The sequence below is a fragment of the Dasypus novemcinctus genome, chromosome 15, assembly GCF_030445035.2.
Source record: "Dasypus novemcinctus isolate mDasNov1 chromosome 15, mDasNov1.1.hap2, whole genome shotgun sequence".
Lineage (NCBI taxonomy): Eukaryota > Metazoa > Chordata > Mammalia > Cingulata > Dasypodidae > Dasypus > Dasypus novemcinctus.
The window spans coordinates 97,616,784-97,642,272 of record NC_080687.1 but is presented as its reverse complement, the minus strand read 5'-3'; the positions used below and the strand labels follow the sequence as shown (position 1 = coordinate 97,642,272).

Genomic DNA, 25,489 nt, shown 5'->3' with positions numbered 1-25,489 from the left:
ATTTTTACAAATGATTCATGCTTATTATTTAAATGATACATTTTTAAAGTAATTTAATGTTAATTAGACACATGCAAAATACCTATAATAAAAGACAAATTGCTTTCAGCTTGCACAGAAAATGGGATTTCCACCTAATATTGTGGATTCTGCAGCAGAAAACATGATCAAGCTTTACAACCTTTTTCTGAAATATGATGCAACCATGGTAGAAATAAATCCAATGGTAGAAGATGCAGATGGAGCTGGTAAAGTATATTCTTTTATCAAACATTCATTATGCATTTATCTGTCTATCATATACTTCACTAAGGAGTTGAACTCATATATGTAGAAGTGTTACTGAAAGCACAGCTTATTTCCAATAGACAGGCTCTCCTGATCCAGCTACAAAGGACAAATGAATCTTTTAGTAAGAAGGTGATTTATTGCAATTGTACAAGCAAGGAACTGGGGGAATCTTTCCCAAACCAGTTCAAAGTGAGAATGGGAGCTAGGGTTTTTATAGGAAAAGGAAAGGGGTAGGGAAGAAGAAAAACAAGTATGAAGTTAGATCTTCTGAAGGTCTTGTGAATTTGTCAGTCCTGTGTTGTGTCAAGCACGTTCAGCTTTCCCTTGATTTCACTGGCTAATATAATAATCCATAGTTTAGATACAGTTGCGCAGGTGCAAGGCCTTCATGGTTCCTTTCTCAGCCAACCGCTCAAGGATATCAAGCTTTTTGTCTCTGAGAAAAGTTAGATTTATATGATTCTGTCTGATTTTGCCTTGAGATGTTTTTTCCTATAAGCAAAACTGAGAAGGTCTGGTTAATATCCTTCAGGGAACTCACTTCTAAAATAGATTAATAGAAAACCAGCTCAGTTAGCTTTTGAATTTTCAGAGCTACTTAAGTGAAGAAATTTTAATGAGCACATTTTCCCCCTATCAAATGCTTATTTTATATAAATAAAATGAGAGTGAAGAAATATTTAAAAAAAAATTTTTTTAAGTTCATTTTTAAAAATATTAAATTCAAAAAATATGAGGTCCCCATATACCCCCCACCCTCCTCACCACACTACTTCCCCCATAGCAATATTCTCCTCCATCATCATGACACATTCATTGCATTTGGTGAATACATCTCTGAGCATCGCTGCACCTCATGGTCAATGGTCCACATCATAGCCCGTACTCTCCCACGTTCCATCCAGTGGGTCATGGGAGGATCTACAATGTCCGGTAATTGTCCCTGCAGCACCACCCAGGACAACTCCAAGCCCCAAAAACGCCTCCACATCTCATCTCTTCCTCCTGTTCCCCACACCCAGCAGCCACCATGGCCACTTTCTCCACACCAATGCCACATTTTCTTCGATTACTAATCATTATAGTTCATGAATAGAATATCAGTAAGTCCACTCTAATCCATATTCTATTCCTCCATCCTGTGGACCTTGGATTGGTTGTGCCCATTCCACATCTATGTCAAGAGGGGGCTTAGATTCCACATGGATGCCAGATGCAATTCTCCTGCTTTCAGTTGTAGGCACTCTTGGCTCCATGGTGTGGTGGTTGACATTCTTCAACTCCATGTTAGCTGAGTGTAGTAAGTCCAATAAACCAGAGTGTAGGAGCTGAAGTCTGTTGAGGCTCGGGGCCTGGCTATCATATTGTCAGTCCAGAGATTCAGATCCCCTAGATATATCTTAAACCCCAGCACCAACTACAATTCTGGTAAAGTAACAGGAAAGGCTTGTGAAAAGAAATCACATCTTGAGTTCAGCTCCATCACACAGAAACACAAACTCCAAAGAAGGGCCAACTGACATGGCAGTGAACTCCATCTGCCATGACCATAGAACCTGTGGGTCTCTGTAGCTCTCAGAAGAACCAATACCTGGGGTTGTATCTACTTTATCTGTCTCTGAGACTGTGCTCAGGTGTGTATAAGGGCAACCCCTCTGATAACCTCCTGGCTCTTTTTGGAGACTCATAGCCATATAAAATCATTTGTCCTTTCCATTTCCCCCTTGATTCAGGTCAAAAAGCAGTTTTAACTCCTGGTATTATATGTAGACAGGGATAGTCTGCTGCTCCAAGTTGACCCTTTTATTCAAGGTCATTTTCTAGTTACATCATCAGCTGGTACTTGGTAGTGAGCCCTCAGCGCCAGGGAGGCTCATCCCCAGGAGTCATGTCCCAAGCTGGGGGGAAGGCAATGCATTTACATGCTGAGTTTGGCTTCGAGACTGGCCACATTTGAGCAACACGGAGGCTCTCAGGAGGGAGAGAGTGAAGAAATATTAAAGCGACCCATTAAAACCAACACCTTAAGTATAGAATTATGTGCACATAGAGGGGTTTGAGCTGCATGCCACAATATGGTGGCCACTAAACGAGTTGCAATTTAAATTCAAATTAATTAAAGTCATGTAAGATTAACAATCTGCTTCCTAGGTTGTACTAGCTCAGTAGCCACATATGGCTGTGGCTATGATATTGGGTAGTGCATAAATAGAACATTTCGTCATCACAGAAAGTTCTTTTGGATAGCTCTGGGCTAGAATATCCCATGTAGTGGTGATTAAATAGATGTATGTTTTGGAGAATTCACCAACTTGCTTTCTACAGGTTACACACTTTAGAGACCTCATGATTCTTTTTTGTGCAAAGGGGTATATTCACTAGAGTCTTTTGAATATTTTTAACCATGAGATAAGAAGATTAGCATGTCAGTTTGATGGATCTTATTTTGTTTACAATACTTAAAAATCAGATTCTGAATCATCATGTCTTCCATATGTAGTTTTTAAAAAAAATCCAAGATGCTTTATTCTACTTAAAAATTTTCTGGATATTTTATATTAACTGCTTCCATTGCTGTAATTTATTTGATTTTTGTTTCAAGTCTCTTTGGATTCCCAATTGTAATCTTAAGCGTTTGTAAATTACCTTTCACTTTTATACTTTTAGTTAATTATACTTTTTATCACAGAAATCAGTTTTTGGTTGATCATGTATATGGCAGTATAAAGAATGAATAAATTTTCTTTGGTAATAGAGGTAGTTTATAAAACTGAAAATAATGAAAATTTTTTAACGGGTATTGCACATTTCAAAAGTGAGTTATTCAATTCAATGAAGGCAAATTCTCTGTATAAAACAGATATTTCTTTTATTACTTTCCTTATTATGTAAATTAAGAAAGATCAATAACATTGAAAGCTAGATTCCTGAATTCATTCCAACTCTGAAATTCTATAGCCAGGTTCTGGCTTAAGGGAATGTTTTAGTTCTCATAATTTAATAACTAATTTTTCTTTTCTTTGTATACATTTTTATATATATGTATTTTTTTGATTAAGGACATTGTATATTCATTATAGAAAATTTTCAAAATGCCAAGAAATATGAACAGGTAGGATAAGAGAATTCCTATAACCCAGTACCCAATACACTTTTGATGTTTCGTATGATTCATTTTAATCTTTTCTGTAATTAGGATCATACTCTCTATACAGTTTGTACCCTTCCCTTTTTTTATATACATTTTAATAAAAATTCACTAAAGTATATCACTCATACATAACCATAAATAATATGTGTATAATAATCGCTGTGAACTTATAAAACAAATATTTTTAACATCATACAGGACTCTCATAACTCACCCAACCACCAATACGTTTCATTAATGTTGTGAAACATTTTTAACAACTGATTAAAGTGCATCCTCAGAATATTACTGCTAAGCAAAATATCTTATATTTGGTGTATTTTTCCCTTGACCCAGCCATTATTATTATTATTATCATTATTACTATATCATTTATACATGAACATATGTAAACAATAAGTGTATAGTAAAAGTTGTAAGCTTACAAAGCAAACATACATAACATTATACGGGGGTCCCATACATCAATCTACCACTAACGCCTTGCATTGTTTTGAGACATCTGTTAAAAATTATGAAAGAATATTGTCAAAATCTTACTACTAACTATGGTCCTTTTCTTACATTTGGTGTATTTTTCCCCCCAACCCACCCTATTATTATTTTTAAAATATATTTATATGACAGAAGTTGTAAACTTACAAAAGTCATGCACATGTGTAGAATTCCCCTATAACACCCCTCTATCAACACACCACACCATGGTAGAACATTTGTTACAGATTATGAGATAATATCATCTAATTATTACAGGTCCATAGCATACATTTGGCACACTTTTTCCATACTCCCCCTAATCAACACAGTATATCTTTGACATAGATGCCTAAATATTACGTTCTTACTGTTAACCACAGTCTGTAGGTCACTCCAGTTGTTTTTTTCCCATGCTTCTCCACATTCCCACTACCCTGCAGTAGTGATGTTCTAGCTCACGAAGGACACTTGCATCTGTACCATCAACCACAATTCTCACCCACCTCTGAGTTACTGTGCTAATCAGTCCCTAGATTACGCTCTAGCTTTCTGTCAATTGGCATTTACATTTGTAGACTACCCTTTTCAGCCACATTCCCATTTATAAACTAGCTGTTACTATGTTTTACCATCAACTCTATACATTTCCACACTTTTACAGTAAAGTAAATTACAACTTCTACATGTATTACACAACAGTAGTCCATCTTAGTCCTCCTCTTATCTCCTTTAAGAATCCACCACCTGCCATCAGGTCTTGAAGATATTTTCCTACATTTTCTTCTAGAAGCCTTATGATTCTTGCTTTCATATTTATGTTTTTGATCCATTTTGAGTTAATTTTTGTATAATGTGTGAGATAGGGGTACTTTTTCCTTTTGGCTATGGATATCCAGTTCTCTCAGCACCATTTGTGGAATGGACTGTTCTGTCCAAGCTGGGTGGGTTTGACAGGTTTGTCAAAAATCTCTTGACCATAGCCGTGAGGGTCTGTTTCTGAACCATTAATTTGGTTCCATTGATCTGTGTGTCTGTCTTTATGGCAGTACCATGCTGTTTTTACCACTGTAGCTAAGTAATATGATTTAAAGTCCAGAAGTGAGAGTCCTCCAACTTTGCTTTTCCTTTTTAAGGTGTTACTGGCTATTCAGGACACCTTACCCTTCCTAATAAATTTGATAATCATGTTTTCTTTTTACTTAAAAAATGTTTGTGGAACTTTTATTGGGATTGCATTAAATCTGTATATCAATTTGAATAGAATCAACATCTTAATGATATTTAGTCTTCCAAACAATGAACATGGGATGTTCTTCCAATTATTTAGGTCTTTTTTGATTTCTTTAAACAATGAGTTGTAGTTTTCTGAATACAAGTGCTTTACATTGTTGGTTAAGTTTATTCCAAAATATTTGGGCTTTATCTGTCATATTTTATTTTCACTACTCTTTTGACACTCTTAGTAACTCTTACTGATATAATCTGCATTTCTAGACTCTCTTCCAAGCCTCTCTCTCCTGTCTTTTCTTTTCAGGTGGTAGTACACCCTTTAGTATTTCCTGCAAAGCCGGTCTCTTGGTTACAAATTCTCTCAGTTTCTGTTTATCTGTGAATATTCTAAACTTGCTCTCAGTTTTGGAAGACAGTCTTGTTGGATATGAGTTTTTCTCTTGCAGTATCTTAAATATATCATATCAGTGTCTTCTTGCCTGCATGGTTTCTGATGAGAAATTGTACTTAATCTTATTAGGTATCCCTTATATGTTATGTATTGCTATTTTCTCACTGCTCTCTTTGTCTTTAGCATTTGACATTCTGATTAGTATGTGTCTTGGAGTTGGTCTATTCGGATTTATTCAGATAGGAGTACGTTGTGCTTCTCTGACATGGATATCTGTGTCCTTCAGTAGGGCTGGGAATTTTTCTACCATTATTGCTTCATATATTCCTTCTGCCCCTTTTCTTTTCTCTTCTCCTTCTGGGACACCCAGGACATGTATGTTTACATGTGTCTTGCTGTCATTTAGTTCTCTGAGATGTTGTTCAATGTTTTCCATTCTTTTCTTCATCTGTTCTTTTATATGTTTGCTTTCAGAGGCCATTTCTTCAAGCTTACCAATCGTTTTCTCTGCCTCCTCAAATCAGCTATTATGATTCCAGTGCATTTTAAATTTCATTTATTGCACCTTTCATTCCCAGAGGTCTGCTATTTTTCTATGTGTGCTTTCAAATTTTTCTTTGTGCTCATCCAGTGTCTTCTTAATATCCTTAATCCCTTCGGCCATCTCATTGAATTTATTAAGGAGATTTGTTTGAACATCTGTGATTAGTTGTCTCAACTTCTTTATGTCATCTGGAGGCTTATCTTGTTCCTTTAACTGGGCCATAACTTCCTTTTCTTAGTGTGGATTGTAATTTTTTTGTTGTATCTTGGCCTCTGGTTTACTAGATATATTTATTCTGGGTGTAGTTTTTTACTTTAGTTAGGGCTTCCTGCCCTTTCTTCCTTGCTGGTTGTGTAGTAGGAGCCAAGCATGTAGTTGGTGCTGTAAGCTGTGGAGGCTCAAGCTGCTGGCATTGCCCCAGGGACCAATGAAGCTTCTCCCAATGTTCTCCTTTGCCAGGGGTTGCGACAGAGGCATATTCACATGTAATAAGCCAAGTTGTGCAGGCCTAGACTGTAGTTAACCAGAGAAACGGATGAAGCTTCATGCCCCTTTTTCTCCTGCCAGGCGCAGGGATGGAGCTGCAGGTGTGGGCAGCCATCTATGTTGTGTGGGTCCAGAATAACCACAGTTTCCTAGGTAGATTTCCATCTGTTCAGTCTGTGCCAGCTTGATGTACCTGCAGTTACCTGGAGAGGCTGATGAAGGACCCTTCCTCCCTGCTAGAGGTAGCACTGAAGCTTAGGTAGGGCTGCAGGCTGATCTGGGTGCAAGAAGCTAGTTCCTACCTTCTCTGTGATTTTCAGTCAGCCTGGCTGACTGAAAGGAGTCAAAATGGTGGACACTGGCCTCTTTCCTGCTTGGACACGTTCAAACTTCAGCTGTTCTTAGGGTTATACTTTAGCCAGCCGAATTTACTAACAGTTGCTGAAGTCGGTGAATAACTTTCTCTTCCTCCCCTGCTTTTGAGAAATGGAGCTTCCAATTGCAGCCACAGAAAAGCTCCTGAAGTGGCTTTTGCTGTCAGAGTAGGATGATCAGTGGCTTCTGCAGTGTAGCCTGTATTTTCCCAGAGAGACTGGTGCAGGTCCCTCCAGCTTCCTCCCTGCCGGAGGTGGGGCTGGGGCTTGGGCTAGAGCTGCAATCTAATGTGGATGGAAAGAAGCAGGTCCCCACCAGTACAGTGATTTTGAGTCCGCCCTGCTTCCCCTCCTTCTAATGTGTTTTTGATCTTATTTACTGTATCTTTCATTCCCATGAGCTCTGTTACTTTACTGTTCAGGATTTAAAATTCTTCGATGTGCTCACTCAGTGTCTTCTTGATATTGTTTATCTCTTTAGCCATATTGGCTTTTAAGTTATTAATTTGCTTTTGTGAATTTGTGCATATCTTGCTAATTAGTTCTCTCATATCCTGCGTCTCTTCTGGGGCTTCGATATATTCCTTTTCTTGGGCCATGTCTACCATTTTCTTAGTATGGCTCATAATTTTTTGCTGATGTCTATGTTTCTGATTAGGATGTATTAATAATTTAGTCAGATACTCAATTTCTTTCTCTTTCATAGAGATTTAATGATGGGAGGCTGTGTGTTACCACTGCACTTTGATTCTTGGCTCAACCTGGATGGTTAGGATTGTCCCTGCTTGTTGCTCAAAACTGGGCTTTGGACCCAGTAATGGTTTGCAGACCTGCTTCCTAGCGCCTTGGGGAGGGAGGCTATAAAGGCCAGGAAAAGCCTCTCCTACTTATTTAAAAAATTTTCTCACATACACGTTCTTGGTCTGCCAGCAAATGGTGCTCTTTGAGAGCCATCTCAGTTCTATGCCTGGTCAGAGTGTGTTGCTACACAGATGTGTAGCAATGTGATGGAGCTTCCTGCCTGGAGGTTAAGAGCCTTGTAATTCAAACTTTCTCAGAGACAGTTCTCCAGCCTTCTCTGGCAGCCGCCTCTCTTTTCCTAGGTAGGAAATAATTCCATTCCCCTCTGAGTTCTCAACAATGAGTCCTGGTTAGCAGAGGAGGAGACTGGGAGAGTCATATCTCTTTAGCCCCTTGTCAGCTCCCAAGACACAGCAGACCGAATTTGTGGGTCAGAAGCTGAGTTAGCCGTAGGCTGTGTCCCTCTGTCTCAGCTTTCATGGGGTGGTGGATCCCTGGAGACCCCTTTGTCTGTAGCCGGCACCGAGCATTAGCAGTCACTTGTTTTAACTCACAGTTTTGCTGTTGTTGTGAGTCCCTTCCTTTGTCCCTCTCTCTTCTGGGTAGTGTCCATCCTTTGCTTGGGGTCCTAGATTATGGCATTAAGGTACTCTATTGGTAAACTGCGTAAAGACACACCAACAATAAAATGAAATCCTCCTGGAATTTGAAGTCCAAAGGACATTGAGAACTGAAGTCCGTAGTTGAATTCTCTTCTTATCAGATAGAAGTCCAAAGAAATTAATGTCCTTGTTTAGTTGAGTATTAACTAGAAGGATTATGAGTTCTAGGTAGAGTTGGGATTCTTTCAGCCACAGCAGTTTGGATGTCTCTCAGTGGAATGGATAGAGTCCTTCATGGCTTCAGAAGTTATGGTGTTTGAATACCGAGTCTCTGTGCCTCACTTTTAAGAAGTACCAACAGTAAATAAGATAGACAACTTTATCACAACTGTGGCTTCACAGTTGCCAAAGTTTGGAAACATCCAAGCCATTCCCATCACCAGGAACAATAATCCCAGGCACAGTTATGTTCCCAGAACCTTGAACTTCGTTTTATCCGAGGTAATGGCAGAAACTCATTGGTATCTGAGTAAATGAGAGTAGATAACAAGCCTTATCAGGGCGCCAGATGTCCTGATAATTTCACCATTGACTTTAAACTCATTTGTGAGAAATTGATTAGTAAGAAAGTAATTTTGACATTATGCTTTTGTGATTTTTAGAGAAAACAAAACTACCAATGTGTGGTCTTGTAAAAATGTGTCCCCTTTTGAGCATTATGTTTTTGGTTCCAGCGTATGAATTGGATGTGGGCTCCCGCTAGTGTTATACCTTCACTCTTGTGAGCAGGGCTTGTCAGTAACTGCTTCTGCTTCTCTTACGACACTGAGGCCTAAGACATCTGCTTCCTAGGGAAAGTTTCCACCTTGACCTTATTATGTATGTTTCCAATGGAAAAAATCCTTCCTAGTTGGTTCTTGATTGAAGCTGCTTTGATCTTCTGGAGCCTTCACCACAGAGACCTAGCAAGGACCAATACCTTTGCCATGTGCTCCTCATTCTTTTTTTTTTTTTGAGAGGGGGAAATACATTAATATATTCAATGTACATGTACAGAACCCTGCACCCGAGATTTAAAAAACACATTTTTTCCCCAAATACCCGTTAAACTAAATATTGTGCCATGCAAAGGCAGTCTTAACAAATATTCAAGAATTAACACAGGTCTTTAAACAACAAGCAATAAAAGTAGAAAATGATATAAAATATTATCCTAATATGTTTTTTAAAGTTTAAGGAAAATACTTTAATAATTCATGCATTAATGAAGAAATCATTATGGAAATGAGAAAATATTTAGAAATAAGCTGGGAGATATGTAGTACTCTCATTGTAAGAAAGAATCAATATTGTTTCAGTATTGGTAATGTGTACTTGTATAACTTGGTTAAAGTAGTGTTCATCAGGTTTCTCCACTATGAAATTACTATTTTTCCCATTTTAATATTGGGAAATGGGTAGGGAAATATTTTGAGATTATGTTCCTCTTCAAATTTCTACCTTCTAGTTTTGGCATCCATTGATGATTTTCTAACTTCATCATTCCTTCTGTATTTATCAGTTGGCATTGTACTATAAAGAATTGCTTTCCCATCTCCTTTTATTTATTCATTTATTTGCTTCTGTCAGAGTGGATTGCATGGATTCTTATTTTATTCAATGAGTTTCTATCAAATTGTCCCAGATTTAGCCAGTAGGAGGTCCTTTAAGCTAATTCCTGTCTCCAGCCTCCTCTTTTTTCTTAAAATTTTTATTTTGAAATAATTATAGACTCACAGGAAGTTGGGAAAATGGGTCAGTCTCAAGTGCCTTTTGCCCATCTTCACCTGATAGTGACATCATAAATCTGTAATACAATATCCAAACTGCATTGTGACATTACTGCCAACCATACTACAGAACTTTTTCAGTTTTCACTTTTTTTATACCTGTAATCATTTGTTTGCATGCATATAGTTTTACTGTGTGTGCAATAGTTCTATGCAGTTTTATCCTATATTCTTGTACCCAAAACTAAAGTCAGGATACGGAAAGTTGTGTCACCGCAAAAAAATTCCCTTGTCCTACCTCTTTGTATTCACATCCTCTACCCTAATCTCCTCTACCCTGTACGTGTCCTCTGGCAACCACTAGTGTATTCTCCATCTCTATAATTTTGTCATTTTTTGAATGGTATATGAATGGAATCATATAGTATGTAGCCTTTTAAGATATACTTTTTTCACTGTGCCCTTGAGATCCACATGGGATTGCATGTGCCAGTAGTTCACTCCTTTTTATTGCTGAGTATGGTTTTCCATTGTATGAATGTACCAGAATTTGTTCATCCACTTACTCTTTGAGGGACATTTAGATTTTTCTAGTATTTTGTTATTACAAATAAAGCTGCAGTGAAAACTTGTGTACAATTTTTTTTCTGTGACTATTAACTTTTCCCTTTGTTCTTCTAAAATGTCCCCCTTATTCTTTGAGCACTCCTTACTTTCCTGTGCAACAAGATGTTCTAGGATCATCTTATACTTTCCTTCCTACAGTTCTGCAATTGACTTTTTTTCCAAGGAACGCTGGTTCTTCTTTGTGGAGAATGGTGTTTAGCAACCAACATGTGGAGGCCACATGTGCTTATTGCTAGTGGTACACCTCTGCCTCCAGGCCTTTCCAGCAAACAGAGCCAGGAAATGTGTGCTTGTATATCATACCTATAAATATACATCTGTCTGTTTCTACATCCATCTATGTTAAAAAAAATCTCTGAATTTATACTGATACCTCTAGTTCCACTCTGATGCTGCAGGGTTCTTTCTAGTTTTACTCCTTTCAATATTTGTAATTCTTTAATCCAACATTTCAAAACCTGGCTTTCATTATCCTTGATATATTTATTCATTTGCTGATATATTTTTTCGGTGCTCTTTTTTCCTTCCCTATAGATCAAGGTTTCTCAACCTTGGCACTATTGACATTTTGGGGAAGAGAATTTTTTATTATGAGGACTTGTCCTGTATATTGTAGGATGTTTAATGGGTTGTTTTACCCAGTAGCACCCTGATTCCAGCAGCATTCCAACCCACTTCTGTCTGCCAGTTGTGACAACCACAGATGTCTCCAGACATTGACAGATATCCCCTTGGGGACTAAATCGCTCCTGGTTGACAACCACTACAACCAAGTTTCCATGTTATATCCCTTAAGCTTGAAGATTTTCCTTTAACTTTTCTCTTTTTTATTTCTCTCCCCTCCCCCCCCAAGTTGTCTGCTCTCTGTGTCCATTTGCTGTGTGTTCTTCTTTTGTCCGCTTGTATTCTTGTATTCTTGTCAGTGGCACCGGGAATCCGTGTCTCTTTTTATTTCATCATCTTGTTGCGTTAGCTCTCCATGTGTGCGGTGCCACTTCTGGGCAGGCTGCACCTTTTTTGTGTGGGGCGGCTCTCCTTACGGGGTGCATTCCTTGCGTGTGGGGCTCCCCTACGCGGGGGACACCTTTGTGTGGCAGGGCACTCCTTGTACGCATCAGCGCTGTGCATGGGCCAGCTCCACACGGGTCATGACGGAGGCCCTGAGTTTGAATCCTAGACCTCCCATGTGGTAGGTGGACGCTCTGTCAGTTGAGCCAAATCTGTTTCCCCATTTCTCTAAATGTAGTTCTGCTGTGCTAAGTTTTGTTTCCATTTGTCTGAAAATGTCTTTATTTTGTCTTCATTTTTGATGGATATTTTTAATGAAAAAAGGGTTCTGGCTTGAGTGTTCTTTTCCCTCATCACTTTAAAGATTTTTTTTTAAACTGACTTTTAGCAGTTTCATTATCAACCAGTGTGATTTTCTTTGTGTTTATCCTGTTTGTGGTCCACTGGGCTTCTTGGATCTATAGATAATTTTCACTGAATTTGGGAACATTTTCAGGCATTATTTCTTCAGCTGTTTTTTGTCTGTCCCATTCTCTTGTTCTCCTTACAATTACACATGTTAGACTTCTTGACATTGTCCAACAAGTCATTGAAGTGCAATTTTTCTTTTTTTCCTCTCTTTTTCAGATTGGATAATTTCTATTTTATCTCTTTTCAGGTTCACTAACTCATTTCCATTATGCTGTTAAGCTCATCCAGTGATTTTTAAATTTCAGATATTTTATCTTTTAATTCTAGATTTTTCATTTAGTTTCTTTTTATATTTTGATTCTCTGCTAAAATTATCCATCTCTTCATTTATTATGAATGTATTTTCCTTTTTAGTCCTTGAACATATTTATAATAGCTATTTTAGACTCTTTCTTGGCTAATGCCAAATCTGGATCATCTTAGGTTTGGTTTCTTTTGACTGCCTTTTCTCTTTAGGTCACATTTTCCTGAGTCTCCACAAATCTTGTACTTTTAAAATGTGTATTGGACATTTTTGGAGATGCAATGTAGAGACTGAATTCTGTTATCTTCCTTTGAAGAATGTTGATTTTTCCTCTGATTGGTGGTTAACTTAATCAGACTCCAGATTTTGTTCTGTATTGGGTAGCAAGTAAAACTTGTCAGTTTTTAAAAAAAATTATTTTTATTTTTATTTTTAAAGCTTTCCAGCTGTTTAGGAACAGCAAGGAGACTAGTATGGCTAGGTGGGAGTGAGAAGGGGTAGAGTGCTGAAGGGTGAAGTTAGGCAGTGGTAGAGTTAAGAGAGGTGGTATAGATTCTGTATATTTCGTAGTTCTTGGTAAGAACTTTGAGTTTTTTTATATGGGATGAGAAGACAGAAATTGGAGAGCAATGTGTTGTGATCTGATTTAGAAAAACCTAAATAGTATCACTTGGGTTGTATTAAGAACAGACTGAAGGGGGTCAGAGGAGGAAGTGGGGAAACAACTTAGGATGCTCTTAAATCTTAGTGGGATTGTGGGGGTGGCTTAGAATGGTTGGTAGTGCACATAATTAGAAATGGCTTGATTCAGCATATATTTTGAAGGAAGACTCACCCGGATTTGCCTATACATTGGATGTTGGATGTGAGAGGAGGGAAGCCAAGGATGAATCTAAATTTTTAAGCCTGAGCTACTAGAAGAATAGGTCTATCATTTACTGCCTTGGGAAGATTCTGAGAGGAGAAAAGATATTAGGTGCGCAGCTTTTGACTTTGAGATGCCTATTAGGTGTCCAAGTGGAGATTTTGAAAAGGCAAAGGGATGTGCGATCTGGAGTAGTGGGGAGAGAATTTGATTGGGAATATGAATTTGGTCATCATCAATCAGTGTAGAGAGAGTATTTAAAATCACCAACTGAGTGGGTATAGATGGCAGAGAGACCAGATCTAAGGACGAAGCCCGGGGAGCAGGGAGGTGCTGATGGTGAGGCATAATCGCAAGGCAGACTGAAGAGGAATTGCTGGAGAGGAGAAAAACCAGCTGAGCAAGTTCTAAAAGCTGAATGAAGGGAGAGTTTCAAGATTGAAAGGGTGACCAGTTGTGTTAAATGCTGCTGATTGGTTAAATAAGATAAAGTTTGAGAACCGATTTTTGGACATGTTGCTGATCTTTGTAAGTCATTTTGGAGGAGTGCTGAGGGTAGAGAAGCCTGATTGTGGTGGGTTTGAGAGAGAATGGCAGGAGAAGAATTTGTACAATGAGTTGAAACGGAGGGTTGGCTGGTAATATTTTAGGCTCTGGCTCTGATAACAGCAGCTGCTGCTGCTTTTCTCCCTCTTTCCTCCTTACTCTTTCCCTTTCTTATTCATAGCCCTTTAAAAATGTTTTTAAAAACCATTCTGTGGTTACTGATGTAGCTCAAGCAGCTGAGCACCTGATTCCCACATGGAAGGTCCCCAGTTCGGTCTCCGGTGCCTCCTAAAAGCAAACAACAAGCAAAGGAAAAAAACCAACTCGGGACTGATGTGGCTCAGTGGTTGAGCGCCTGCTTCCGGCATGTGACGTCCCAGGTTCATCCCCACCCTGGTATCTCGACAAACAAACAAAACCCTTCTTAGCTTATGGGCCATACAAAAACAGACACAAGCCCAGTTTTGGCCGTAGGCTGTAGTTTGCTGGTCCCTGGTTTAAACTGTCAACTCTTCGAAGGAATTTTCAAGGACTGTCGGAAGATGAGAATGAATGGAAAGTGGGATTAAAGATTTTTTCCCCCATTATTTTTTTTAAGATAGAAATAACAGCATTTTGCAAGCAGAGGGATTTTGCCAATAGAATGGGAAATTTATAATATAGAAAATACAGAATTGCTAGAACAGTGTCCTTGAGTAGATGAGAGAGAATGGAATATAGGGCACAAGTAAAGGGGTTAGGTGGATGTAGGGACAGTAAATTTTTGTAATAGAATAAAAAAAATGCTTTCAAGGTTTTCTGTTTGTTTGCTTTGTTTTCTTTATCCATTGCCTAGGATGGATGTAGAGCCAGTTATTTTGATGGGGCAATTTTCATCCCCTAATTTGCTTTTCCAAGAAAGTTTTAATTCGCTGTGAACACAAATTGGAATGCTTTAAAAAAATACAATATTAACAATGTGTTTTTCCATAACTAAAGAATGTTTGGTTATTGGATAGTTCATTGTATCTGTCTTGAAATGAAAATCAGTTTCTTTTTTCCCCTTCAAAGTGCTATGTATGGATGCAAAGATCAATTTTGATTCTAATTCAGCCTATCGCCAGAAGAGAATCTTTGACCTACGTGACTGGACCCAGGAAGATAAAAGGGATAAAGATGCAGCTAAGGCAGATCTCAACTACATTGGCCTAGATGGAAGTATAGGCTGTTTAGGTACCACGTGTTTTTATGTTTGTAGTTGAATTGTCTAAGCTTAATGTATTTTCTCTGTGTTTGTTGCTTATAAATAATTTTCTCCACTTGACAGTAAATGGTGCTGGTTTGGCTATGGCCACAATGGATATAATAAAACTTCATGGAGGGATTCCTGCCAATTTTCTTGATGTTGGTGGTGGTGCCACAGTTGAACAAGTAACAGAAGCATTTAAGCTTATCACTTCAGATAAGAAGGTAAGGGTAGGGGACTTGCATGTTAGAATTTGAATAATGAAGTAATTTGATGTGGTCATTGTGTTACTTGAACATCAAATTTCAAAAGACGTCTATAGGTTATAAAGATAAACTGAAATCAGTGTAATAAAAGTTAACTAGAGGAAAAGTTTCACATTGTGGTTTAGGAAGCAAGATGAAGAAGTATTAGATGGTAGTGATCTGAAATGAATTGTTTAAAAGTTAAAATTATTTCATTTGGCATTTCTCTTTGAGCCTATAGACTTGCCATATTCATTAGTTTTACACAGAGGATTCAACTAGAATGAAATATAAATGTGCTCTAATTTCCTTCTTTATAATTATTCAGAAACAAACAAATTTTATTAGAACTGTAAGTCTATAGCTTCTTTTTGGCATAAACACTAAAAGCAGCGTTTTGTTTGTTTTTGTTTTTCTCTCATTCCATATATTTTAAAATATTTACTCTTTTCTTGGAAAAGGTAAAACAGAACATGATACAAATTTCAGGGGTCACCAAAGGGGTTACACAGCTTCTGGCCTAGTGCTCCAGAGGTACGCATTTGGAACTCTAAAGGTAGATCAGTCACAGAAATGGTAGCACACTCCAAACACTACTCAACACCTTGTTATTTTTTACTTACAATAAATCTTGGAGATGTATTACAATTCAGTTCACTGTAATTTTCAATATTATCACTAGGTGGCAAGAACTATTAAAGTGGAAGGCATCCTTTTTGAGTGAGACTAATTGGAACAATTAAAATGATTAAAGAGAAGGTGTGATCCCTTTGAAAGACTCAGAACCCCTAAGACCAGGGATGGAGGTTAGGCAAAGAAGTACAGAGTGGGTGGTAGGGAACTGGCTTCTAGCTAGAGAATAACGGGGAAGTAGTTGCTCTATGTTAGCTGGAGAGAATGGAAATGGCCGAGGTCAGTGAGCAGAAATAGGAAGGGGAAGAGAATTTTGAGGAGGAAAATGTGCAAAAACTATTGAAAATCTGAGGAATTGGTGGCTTTTGTCTATTTTGTAAGTGGAAAGGGGAAATCCCTACCTAGATGCTGTACACTATGATTCAAAGCACATGCTTCTGGCCTGTCTCCCAGTTGCTGTCCTCGTTGTTTTACCTGCTTCTTGCAGTCCTCCTTATCACAGGACAGAGCCCTGATGTGAGGGCCTCTCCAGACCAGCCTGGGCCTGCTGACTGTAGCCTGCTTGAGATGACATCTTCACCAGGTTTGGGACAGATACCAGGAGGGAGTGAACCTCTCCTCCTCTGAGACTCTTTTTTTGCCCTCCCAGGGGATCCAGAACCTTACTCAGCATCTTTCTCATACAGCTCTGTGGGTCCTGCTTTTCACTGTCCCTTCTCTGTTCTTTGCCTGGAGATAGGAAGTCCCAGGAAAGTGGATTTGGCCCAACGGATAGGGCATTCACCTACCACATGGGAGGTCCAAGGTTCAAACCCCGGGCCTCCTGACCCGTGTGGTGAGCTGGCCCATGCGCAGTGCTGACGCTTACAAGGTGTGCCCTGCCATGCAGGGGTGTCCCACACATAGGGGAGCCCCACGTGCAAGGAGTGCACCCTGTAAGGAGAGCCCCCCAGCATGAAAGAAAGTGCAGCCTGCCCAGAAGTGTGCCATACACACGGAGGGCTGACGCAGCAAGATGATGCAACAAAACTAGACACAGATTCCCATACCGCTGACAAGAATACAAGTGGACACAGAAGAACACACAGCAAATGGACACAGAGAGCAGACAACTGGGGAGGGGGAGGGAAAGGGGAGATAAATAAATAAAAAATAAATCTTTTTTAAAAAAAAGGAAGTCCCAGAGAATTAATGGTTGCTCCCTGCTTTCCAAGGGAACAGGTGCTCTGCCAGCCTTCTGAGTTGCTTAGACTATATTTTGTGTTATAATTCTTGAATTAGGGTAGGGATTTTTGTTTACTCCTACTGATATTCCTCAAGTTGGAACTATGGATTGGTCTTATTTATCTAAGTGGGACTTTGTTTTGTTCAATGGCTAAAACGATTCCTAGGACAGACTGTGTATATACAAACTATCTGTCGAATAAATGAGTCGATAGAAACATGGTTAAATTCCCAAGACCAACCCCCAAAAGCTAATGTAAACACAATGGAGGTATAGTATATGCTAAAAGTACTATAGATCAGAACCAGCAGATGAAGCACAGTAAAAGAGTTTTAATGACTGAATCTAATTATCTAACTGCTGAGCACCAACTGAGGTGAAGTAGATTTCTACAGTTACTTATTTTTCTAAGCATGATTTTAGGGCACAGATACAAGAGTGGAGATAAGCATATGTAGAGTTTCAGTGTTAGGGACTGACATGGTGGGCTTTGTAGTTGGAACTAGTTGTGAATAGCATTGGAATATATATATATTATGTCTCTGTGTGTTGGACACTGTGTTTGGATTTGGACAGCAAGGCCCTTCCTTCAAGGCATTTGTAGTTTGTCTAGTGTCGCTGTTCCCCTGGGGCCGTTAGCTGGACAGCTTTCACCTCGGTGAGGCAAACTTCTCGAACGGGTTGTGAGTGATGACGGGGCCCCGGTACCACACAGCCAGGTTAAACACACAGTAACCACCCTGGAGACGCAGGCTCGTGGCGCAGGTCTGGTTTATTGGGGAAGGGGCACAGCTTATGTAGGCAGGGGTGGGGGCTTGAGGTGACGTGTCAATTACAGATGGGCTAAGGGGAGTGGGATAATATGAAGCAGCAACTTGATGGGATGAGGTAGTTTTGAAGTTGGCGCGCGCGGGCTTCTCTGGCGGGAAGCTGGCCAGGAAGAAGGGAGGTGCCTTTTGTGATAGCCATTGTGTATGCTTAGCGGCCATTCTGGCTACATGTTGTTTGCCAGCAAGCTCACCAACAGTCTGGGGTGTTAAATAGAATATTTACTCCTTGACTTTATTTTATTTTATTTTTTAAGGAAGGTAATTCTGCTAGTAGTGGATGAAATGGAGAGTAGAGAGACACTGGCAAGAGAGACTGAGTTGGTCATTATGCTGGCTTGCCCAAAAAGAACCTGAAGAGGGCCACAACAAAGGCAAAGAGTAAAGCCAAAACTCCCAATTTAGAGGCATTTTTCAGAATCTTTAAATTCATCTTTTTTGGGGTGGGGATTCCTGAGAGGGGTTGGTGAGGCTGCCATTAGGGCTTTGGGCTGGGAAAGTCATGGGGTGGCGGTGGCTTTCATGCCTCAGAGGCAAGCAGAGCAGTAGGCATTTCTCAGTGAGTGTGTAAGGTTGGGTTGTGGTGATTGTATCTGGTAGATGGTTGTAAGGATAGAGTACTTTGTATAACGGCTGGAGAGTTGAGTGTCCTAAAAATGTTGAGAGAAGTTCAAGTCTTAGGAGTTGATGAGATGACCCATGGGAATGAGCTGAAGAAACCAAGAATGAAGCCTGGCCTCCCAAGTGTTGAAGAGTTATATAGAGAAGGGAGAACAAATGGACAGAGATGGGAGCAGATCAAGACAGTGATGACAGGGAAGAAGAGTTTTGAGAAGTAAGGTGTGGACAACAATGTCAATGCTACAAAAGTGGTCAAGTAGATTAAGGCCTGAAAGAGATGATTGGGAGTCTTAGTGAGAGTAGTAGAAGATAGGCCAGATTGTAATGGATTGATATGTGATTGGGAATTGAAGGTGTAGGGCTGCTGAGGAGAGACTTCTCTTTCAGGATGTTTCTTCATGAGGGCAAGGAAGGACAAAGTGCTGTCATTTGAAGGGGGAGGTAGGGTTGATCAGAGTTGTGTGATGTATGTTTCTTTGCTTGTTTGGTTAGAAGACTGAGGAGCTATTTCTAGCTGGAAGAGAAAAAGAGATTAGAAGATAAAGAGGAAAGTGAAAATATTTAATAGAGTGAAGACCTGGAAGAAATAACAATATAGTAATTAGGTGGGGACATTAATTTTGGAGAGGACTTCACTCTTTCCTTGAGATGTTGGTGAAGGGAAGAATTAATGTATGATAACTATATTTCACGGTGGAAAAGAAGATAGTGGGAGAGCCTGCCTTATCATTCTTTTTTTTTTTTTGGTGAAAATGAGGCCAGATAACATGTTGCAAGTTGGCTTGGAGTAGGATAGGAGGCTTAGCATAGAGTTCCAAGGCATGAAGCAGACTGCTAAGGAAAAGATTGCTGGTGAATCCCTATTGTACTGCTCTGCAGGTTGTGCTTGTGTGTGTGTGGTTTTTTTTTTTTTCCTTTAAATTGGAATGGATAACATAATTGGCTGGGATCATCCAAGGGCACATTAGAAGTGGGATAGCCAAGAGATGGGTATGAGAGAATTGAGACTGCAGGTGATAGTCATTGAATTGTTCAGCCATATATTCCAGGCTTTATAATCTAGAAAGATCAGTTGGGACCTCATCGACTGGGAAATTAGAAAGGGATTGAGGTACTAGGGGCCTTTAGGAGGGAAAGATTGGGCTTGGTGGAAATTAGGGATGAATGGAGTTAGAAGTGAAAGGAGAGAAGATTGAGCAGAGAGTAGGATTTAGACATTTGATATTCTAGAGACATTCATTTGGTCAAGGCAAGTAATTACTTGAAATGGACTGGGGGGAAAAATGGCATTGTAGAGATCTGGGGGAACTGTAAGGCTAGAATAGTAGATAACACTTTGTGGTAAATATTCAAGCCATCCAGAATGAGGTGGGAGGAAGGAGAGAGGAAGATAAGAGTCAGATGCTAAAATCTATTTGAATTCTAGCCCATTATGATCTTTAGGTAAAAACAAGGAATGCGCAGTATAGCTCTCCATGTGTCAACTTGTTATTACATGTCGCGCCTTTCACAGAAAGTGACATTTGAATGGGGCCATTTGTATCAGTGGTTGAGAAGCTCTGGTATAGCTGAATGAACTGAGCCTCTTTAAAAAAATATACGGTGGGGGGAGCAAATGTAGCTCAAAAGAGTGAGTGCATACTTTGTACGAGATCCTGGGTTTATTCCCGGGTACCTCCTAAAGAAAAAAAAAATTTTTTTTAAAGGATAGAAGAACAGTGATTCAGAATTATCAGTATGGTGGTAAAAGAATGGTATTTCAAGCAGGCCCTGAGATTTGGATGTGAAGCGTTGCCCAGGATGGACATAGAGGAGAAGTTGAGTGATTTTGAGGACTTGGTTTGTATGGAAGATTGGTTGAGTTGATGGGAATAAATGAAGAGATGACAGATAATGAACATTAAATTGGAGGTCTTGCATGTGACATTGTTTTAGATTCTAAGAATTAGAACATATGTTGGTCTTGGGTAGACTCAGGTGGGTCAATGTATGTTTCATAAGGACCAAGTTATCAAGCAATCAGGGAGGTCTTGATAGCAAATGGGATAGCAGAGAAGAAAATGAGCCAGGTGCTGAAATGACCCAAGGAGGCAGAAGTAAGTTCTGGTAGGCAGTGGACTGCACAGATCTCAGTGCTGGGTGCTAGAGAGGATATGGAATTTAGTCTGAAAATGGTTCCATGGAATTAATTTTTAACACGAGGCATAATTACTATTATTTTCTTGGGAAGGAATGACAAATACGCATTCCTTTTAAATTTTAATGTACCAAAAACACTTCATTCACAGGTACAGGCTATTCTGGTCAACATTTTTGGAGGAATCATGCGGTGTGATGTTATTGCACAGGGCATAGTCATGGCAGTGAAGGATCTGGAAATTAAAATACCTATTGTGGTACGGTTACAAGGTGAGTAACAAAGAATCCTAGTCCATTATGAATTCGAGACCTTCCTTTCTTCAGGTAAAGATCAGCAGTGTGTACTGTAGCACAGTATGTTCTGCATTTGTTCCCTGAGCTCTAATTGCTTAAAGGTTTATAATTCCTAGTATTTCAGTTCATTTAAAATATAGGTTTCAAATATCTGTATCTTTTAAAAAAACTTTATTGAAGTATGTCTTTCATATATGAACATACATAAAACAGTAAGTTTATAGTAAAAGTTGTGAACGTACAAAACAAACATGCATACAGGACTTCCACACATCACCCCACCACCAATACTGTGCATTGTTGTGAAATATTTGTTACAAACTGTGAAAGAGCATCATCAAAATACTGCTACTAACTATAGCCAGTATCTTATCTTTGGTGTATTTTCCCCCCAGTGCACCTGGCTGTTACTATATTTTGAACTGTATTTGTTATAGTTTGAAAGAGAATGTTCTTACATGTTTTCTGTTAACCACAGTCCATCATCCACCACTGGATTCCCTGTGTATTCAGTCCCATACTTTGCACAGTCCATTCACAGTGTGTACTCAGTGGCTCTCATTTTCATCACATAGTTGTACTGTATCACATAGTTGTACTGTAACACTGTACTGTTTTTATTACTCCAAAAGGAAAATTCCAATATCCCCATATAGCCCCCGTTGTTGTCCCTTAGAATTGATATAATACCTGTTTTGCCATTGCTGCAAAAATATTACAATATTACTGTTAACTGTCATCTGTAAATTATATTAGTTGTAATTTTCTCATGTATCACCATGTTCTTTATACTTTGTAAAAGAAGAACATTCTTATATTTATACTATTAACCACATTTTCATCTACCACCAAAATTATTGTTATACAGTCCTAGATTATTCTCTAGATTCCTTTCAATTGGCATTTATGTCCACAGACTACTCTTTCAGCCACAATCACATTTATAAATCAGCAAACAGCTGTATCTTTTTAATGAAAGTATCATACAATAGGAAATTTTAAAACCATGGGGTTTTAAAAAAATTTCTAACATTGGGACAGAAGTGATCATTTTTGTTTGGTATAATTTGATACATCCTTGATTTGTTGTGATTTGACACAAACTCTGACTTGCCTGAATTACCATGGATATTGTAAGCCAATGTATTTTGCATGATGACTCAGGGCTTTTGCACTATTTTCATTGCCTTAGAAGCATTTATATTAAATGAGGGAAGTGCTTCTAGGTTGAAGTTTCATACTTAGAGCGTGTTGTTGCAAACATTTTAAACAATTTTGTTTATATGTTTAAAACACCTTTATATTTGCCTAAATCATTTCCAGGTACACGGGTTGATGATGCTAAGGCACTGATAACAGACAGTGGACTTAAAATTCTTGCTTGTGATGACTTGGATGAAGCTGCTAAAATGGTAAACAGCCTTTGTTAAATTAAGGATAAATTTGCAAAGTATAAAAAGGATTTATAAGCTCTAAAATGAACCAGCTAATATTGTTAATAATTAATGCCTCTGCTAAATATTCTGTATCTATCAGCCATCTTAAACATTTAACAACTCATACCTAATCTTGTTTCATCTGTATTCTACTCTCACCTGTGATTATTTTGAAGCAAATCCCAAACGTTATATCATTTTGTATGTTATCATGTACCTCTGAAAGATAAAGATACTGGTAATGATATAAAAGAATTATTGTTAATTGTTTCAGGTTTAATAATGGTATTAAAGTTAGCCAGGTGTTAAAATTCCCTAATTTAAATATATTTTGTCTAGGTTGGATTTTAAAGTCCATGTGAAACAGTTCTGAGTGATTTACCCCAGTTTTTTTTTTTTTTTTTTTTTTTAAGATTTATTTTTATTTATTTAATTCCCCTCCCCTCCCCCGGTTGTCTGTTTTCTGTGTCTTTTTGCTGCATCTTGTTTCTTGTTTCTTTGTCCGCTTCTGTTATGGTCAGCGGCACGGGAAGTGTGGGCGGCGCCATTCCTGGGCAGGCTGCTCCCTCCTTCGCGCTGGGTGCGACTCTCCTTATGGGTGCACTCCTTGCGCGTGGGGCTCCCCTACGCGGGGGACACCCTGCGTGGCACGGCACTCCTTGCGCGCATCAGCACTGCACATGGGCCAGCTCCACACGGGTCAAGGAGGCCCGGGGCTTGAACCGTGGGCCTCCCATGTGGTAGATGGACGCCCTAACCACTGGGCCAAAGTCCGTTTCCCTTACCCCAGTTTAATATACAGTTTCATTCACTTTGGTTTGTTTTTTATTTAAGAGATTGCTTTTTAAAAATTTTTTAAGTTTTATATTACCTAACTATGTTCATGATTCCAAAGTCCAAACAATACAAGTTATCTTCAGAAAATATACCTATTCTTGTTTCCTCCTTCCCCATAGGTAACCAGTTTTGGTTTTTTATTTTTTTTTAAAGAAGAATTCTTTAGTTTATCCTTTTTTTTAAAAAAAAACAAACAAACACTGTAAGCAAATATTGTGTATATATATAGGTGTATATATATATTTATGTGTGTGTGTTTGTATATATCCCTCCCCCTCCCCACATTAGATGAATGTTAGTTCATACTTCATCTTGCTTCATTTACTTGACAATATATCCTAGCACACACACCACAGCAGATATAGAGATGTTACTAAACGGAAACTTTTGTTTCTACCCTGTGTTTGTAGATATTTAACGGAGTACTTTTGGGACCCTGTGGTTTAATCAGTAATAGGCCCTTGAGATTTGCTGAGTTAATGGGATGCTATTTCACAAGAATAAAGCTCTTATGTTCCTCTACAGTTTAGAGAGGAATTTAAACTCAACCCTGAGCTGATAGATCTCTCTCTTTCTCTCCCTCCCTCCCCCCCTTCCCTCCTTCCCTAACCTATAGTCAAGATATTGAATTGAAGTGTGGGCTATGAAGATGTCAGGCTTGACTATCCGTTGCGAGTGGCCATCACATAAGAATATGATGTGACAGAAAACGGTGTCAGAGTAGCCCAGATGTTTTAAATGAAAAAGATGGAGCATGCATTAATATCCCTTGATCAGTAGTTCTGATTTTATGTGTTTGTGAAAACGGAGACAAAGATGCTTTGTTTTTTTCCTTTCAGGTTGTAAAGCTCTCTGAAATAGTGACCTTAGCCAAACAAGCCCAGGTGGATGTGAAATTTCAGTTGCCAATCTGATCTGAGAACTCAGTGGATGGCGGAAGGTGTTAACTGTGTTAAAACTGTTAAAAAATACTGTGTTCTGTATTATTGTTCCTTTTCTTTTTAGTGTGTGGAGCGTATAATTGCCGTCTAGGTACACAAACTTTGAAAGCATTTGGTCTGCATTAATTCTACTGTTCAGAATGGGCTGTTTGTATAAAGAATGTATAATGCAGTTTCCTTTGTTGAAGGTTTTTTTGCTTTTCCTACAGAATGTTACTCACAATATGCCTGTTTATTATTGTTGGATACAAAGTTCTTCATTGATAAGAATTCTACGAATAAAATAAATATGAAGATAAAGCTTTATTCTTTAGTCTAAGAAATATATCTAATAATTAGCCTTGTTAGTAGAGCAATGTATTAAAACAATGTTTTATATAAGAAGGGTTTATCTTGAACATCAAACACATACTAAATGTAGCAATCATTATTTATAAACAGAGCTTTCAAACACTCCCTAGAATATTCTTTTAAGTATTTCAATGAAATAAGTTGTTAATTATTTGAACATCATTTTAATTACTACAAAACACTGATAACTGCAAGTCTTCATGATTCTGTGGTATTATTAAGAAACAACTGTAGGTTTGTATGAAATAAAGGCATATTTACTAAGGACTTGGCAGGTAAAATAATATCAATTTAAGTTAATAAAAATCTCCCAATATGATTTGGATTAATGTTGTTTTTTTCACTTAAGTAAACATGGTAGCAGTTGATGTTTTCATTGTTGCAGTAAAATGGCTTTAAGGAACTAATTCGTGGATGGCATACCTGGACACAACAGTGCATATTCTAAAGCTACCTACAGATATTTCACTGGAATTCTGCTTTTGTATGTGTGTGTCATCTAGTACATTCTCTAAAGAAAAGTCATCATCCTTTGTGTTCGTCTTTGTATGTATTTCTCTTGTGTTCACTGCATAGAACATACTGCTCTTTAACTAATACCTTGGAAAGAAATATCAGCCAGTGGACTACTTAACCATATTGGTGAATTTAAGAACTTGTGCCTATTTTGATGTTCTTAAAGTGTGATCAGCTATATATATGAGACACAGCCTGTCATAGTGATTAGGACCACATAGTTGTGTTACCAGATTTTGTCTAGGTTCTTGGCTATGCTGCAGAAATGAATTTCAAGAGCCTGCCAGGTGAATTAGGCCAGTAATTTCAGGTAGGGAGGGAA

General features: G+C 38.5%; 1 protein-coding gene across 2 annotated transcripts in view; it reads left to right on the top strand.

Annotated features, from left to right (window-relative positions):
• Positions 1-24,970, top strand: part of LOC101445579 (succinate-CoA ligase ADP-forming subunit beta) — a 51,558-nt gene extending 26,588 nt beyond the window's left edge. For both annotated transcript variants that reach the window (XM_004472860.2, XM_071208287.1), the window contains exons 6-11: positions 110-248; positions 14,928-15,089; positions 15,184-15,326; positions 20,942-21,062; positions 22,410-22,498; positions 24,199-24,970. In XM_004472860.2, coding sequence (XP_004472917.1) covers positions 110-248; positions 14,928-15,089; positions 15,184-15,326; positions 20,942-21,062; positions 22,410-22,498; positions 24,199-24,273 — 729 coding nt within the window. In that variant the 3' untranslated portion in view covers positions 24,274-24,970. The remainder of the gene's footprint in view (positions 1-109; positions 249-14,927; positions 15,090-15,183; positions 15,327-20,941; positions 21,063-22,409; positions 22,499-24,198) is intronic.
• The last annotated feature ends 519 nt before the right edge of the window (positions 24,971-25,489 follow it).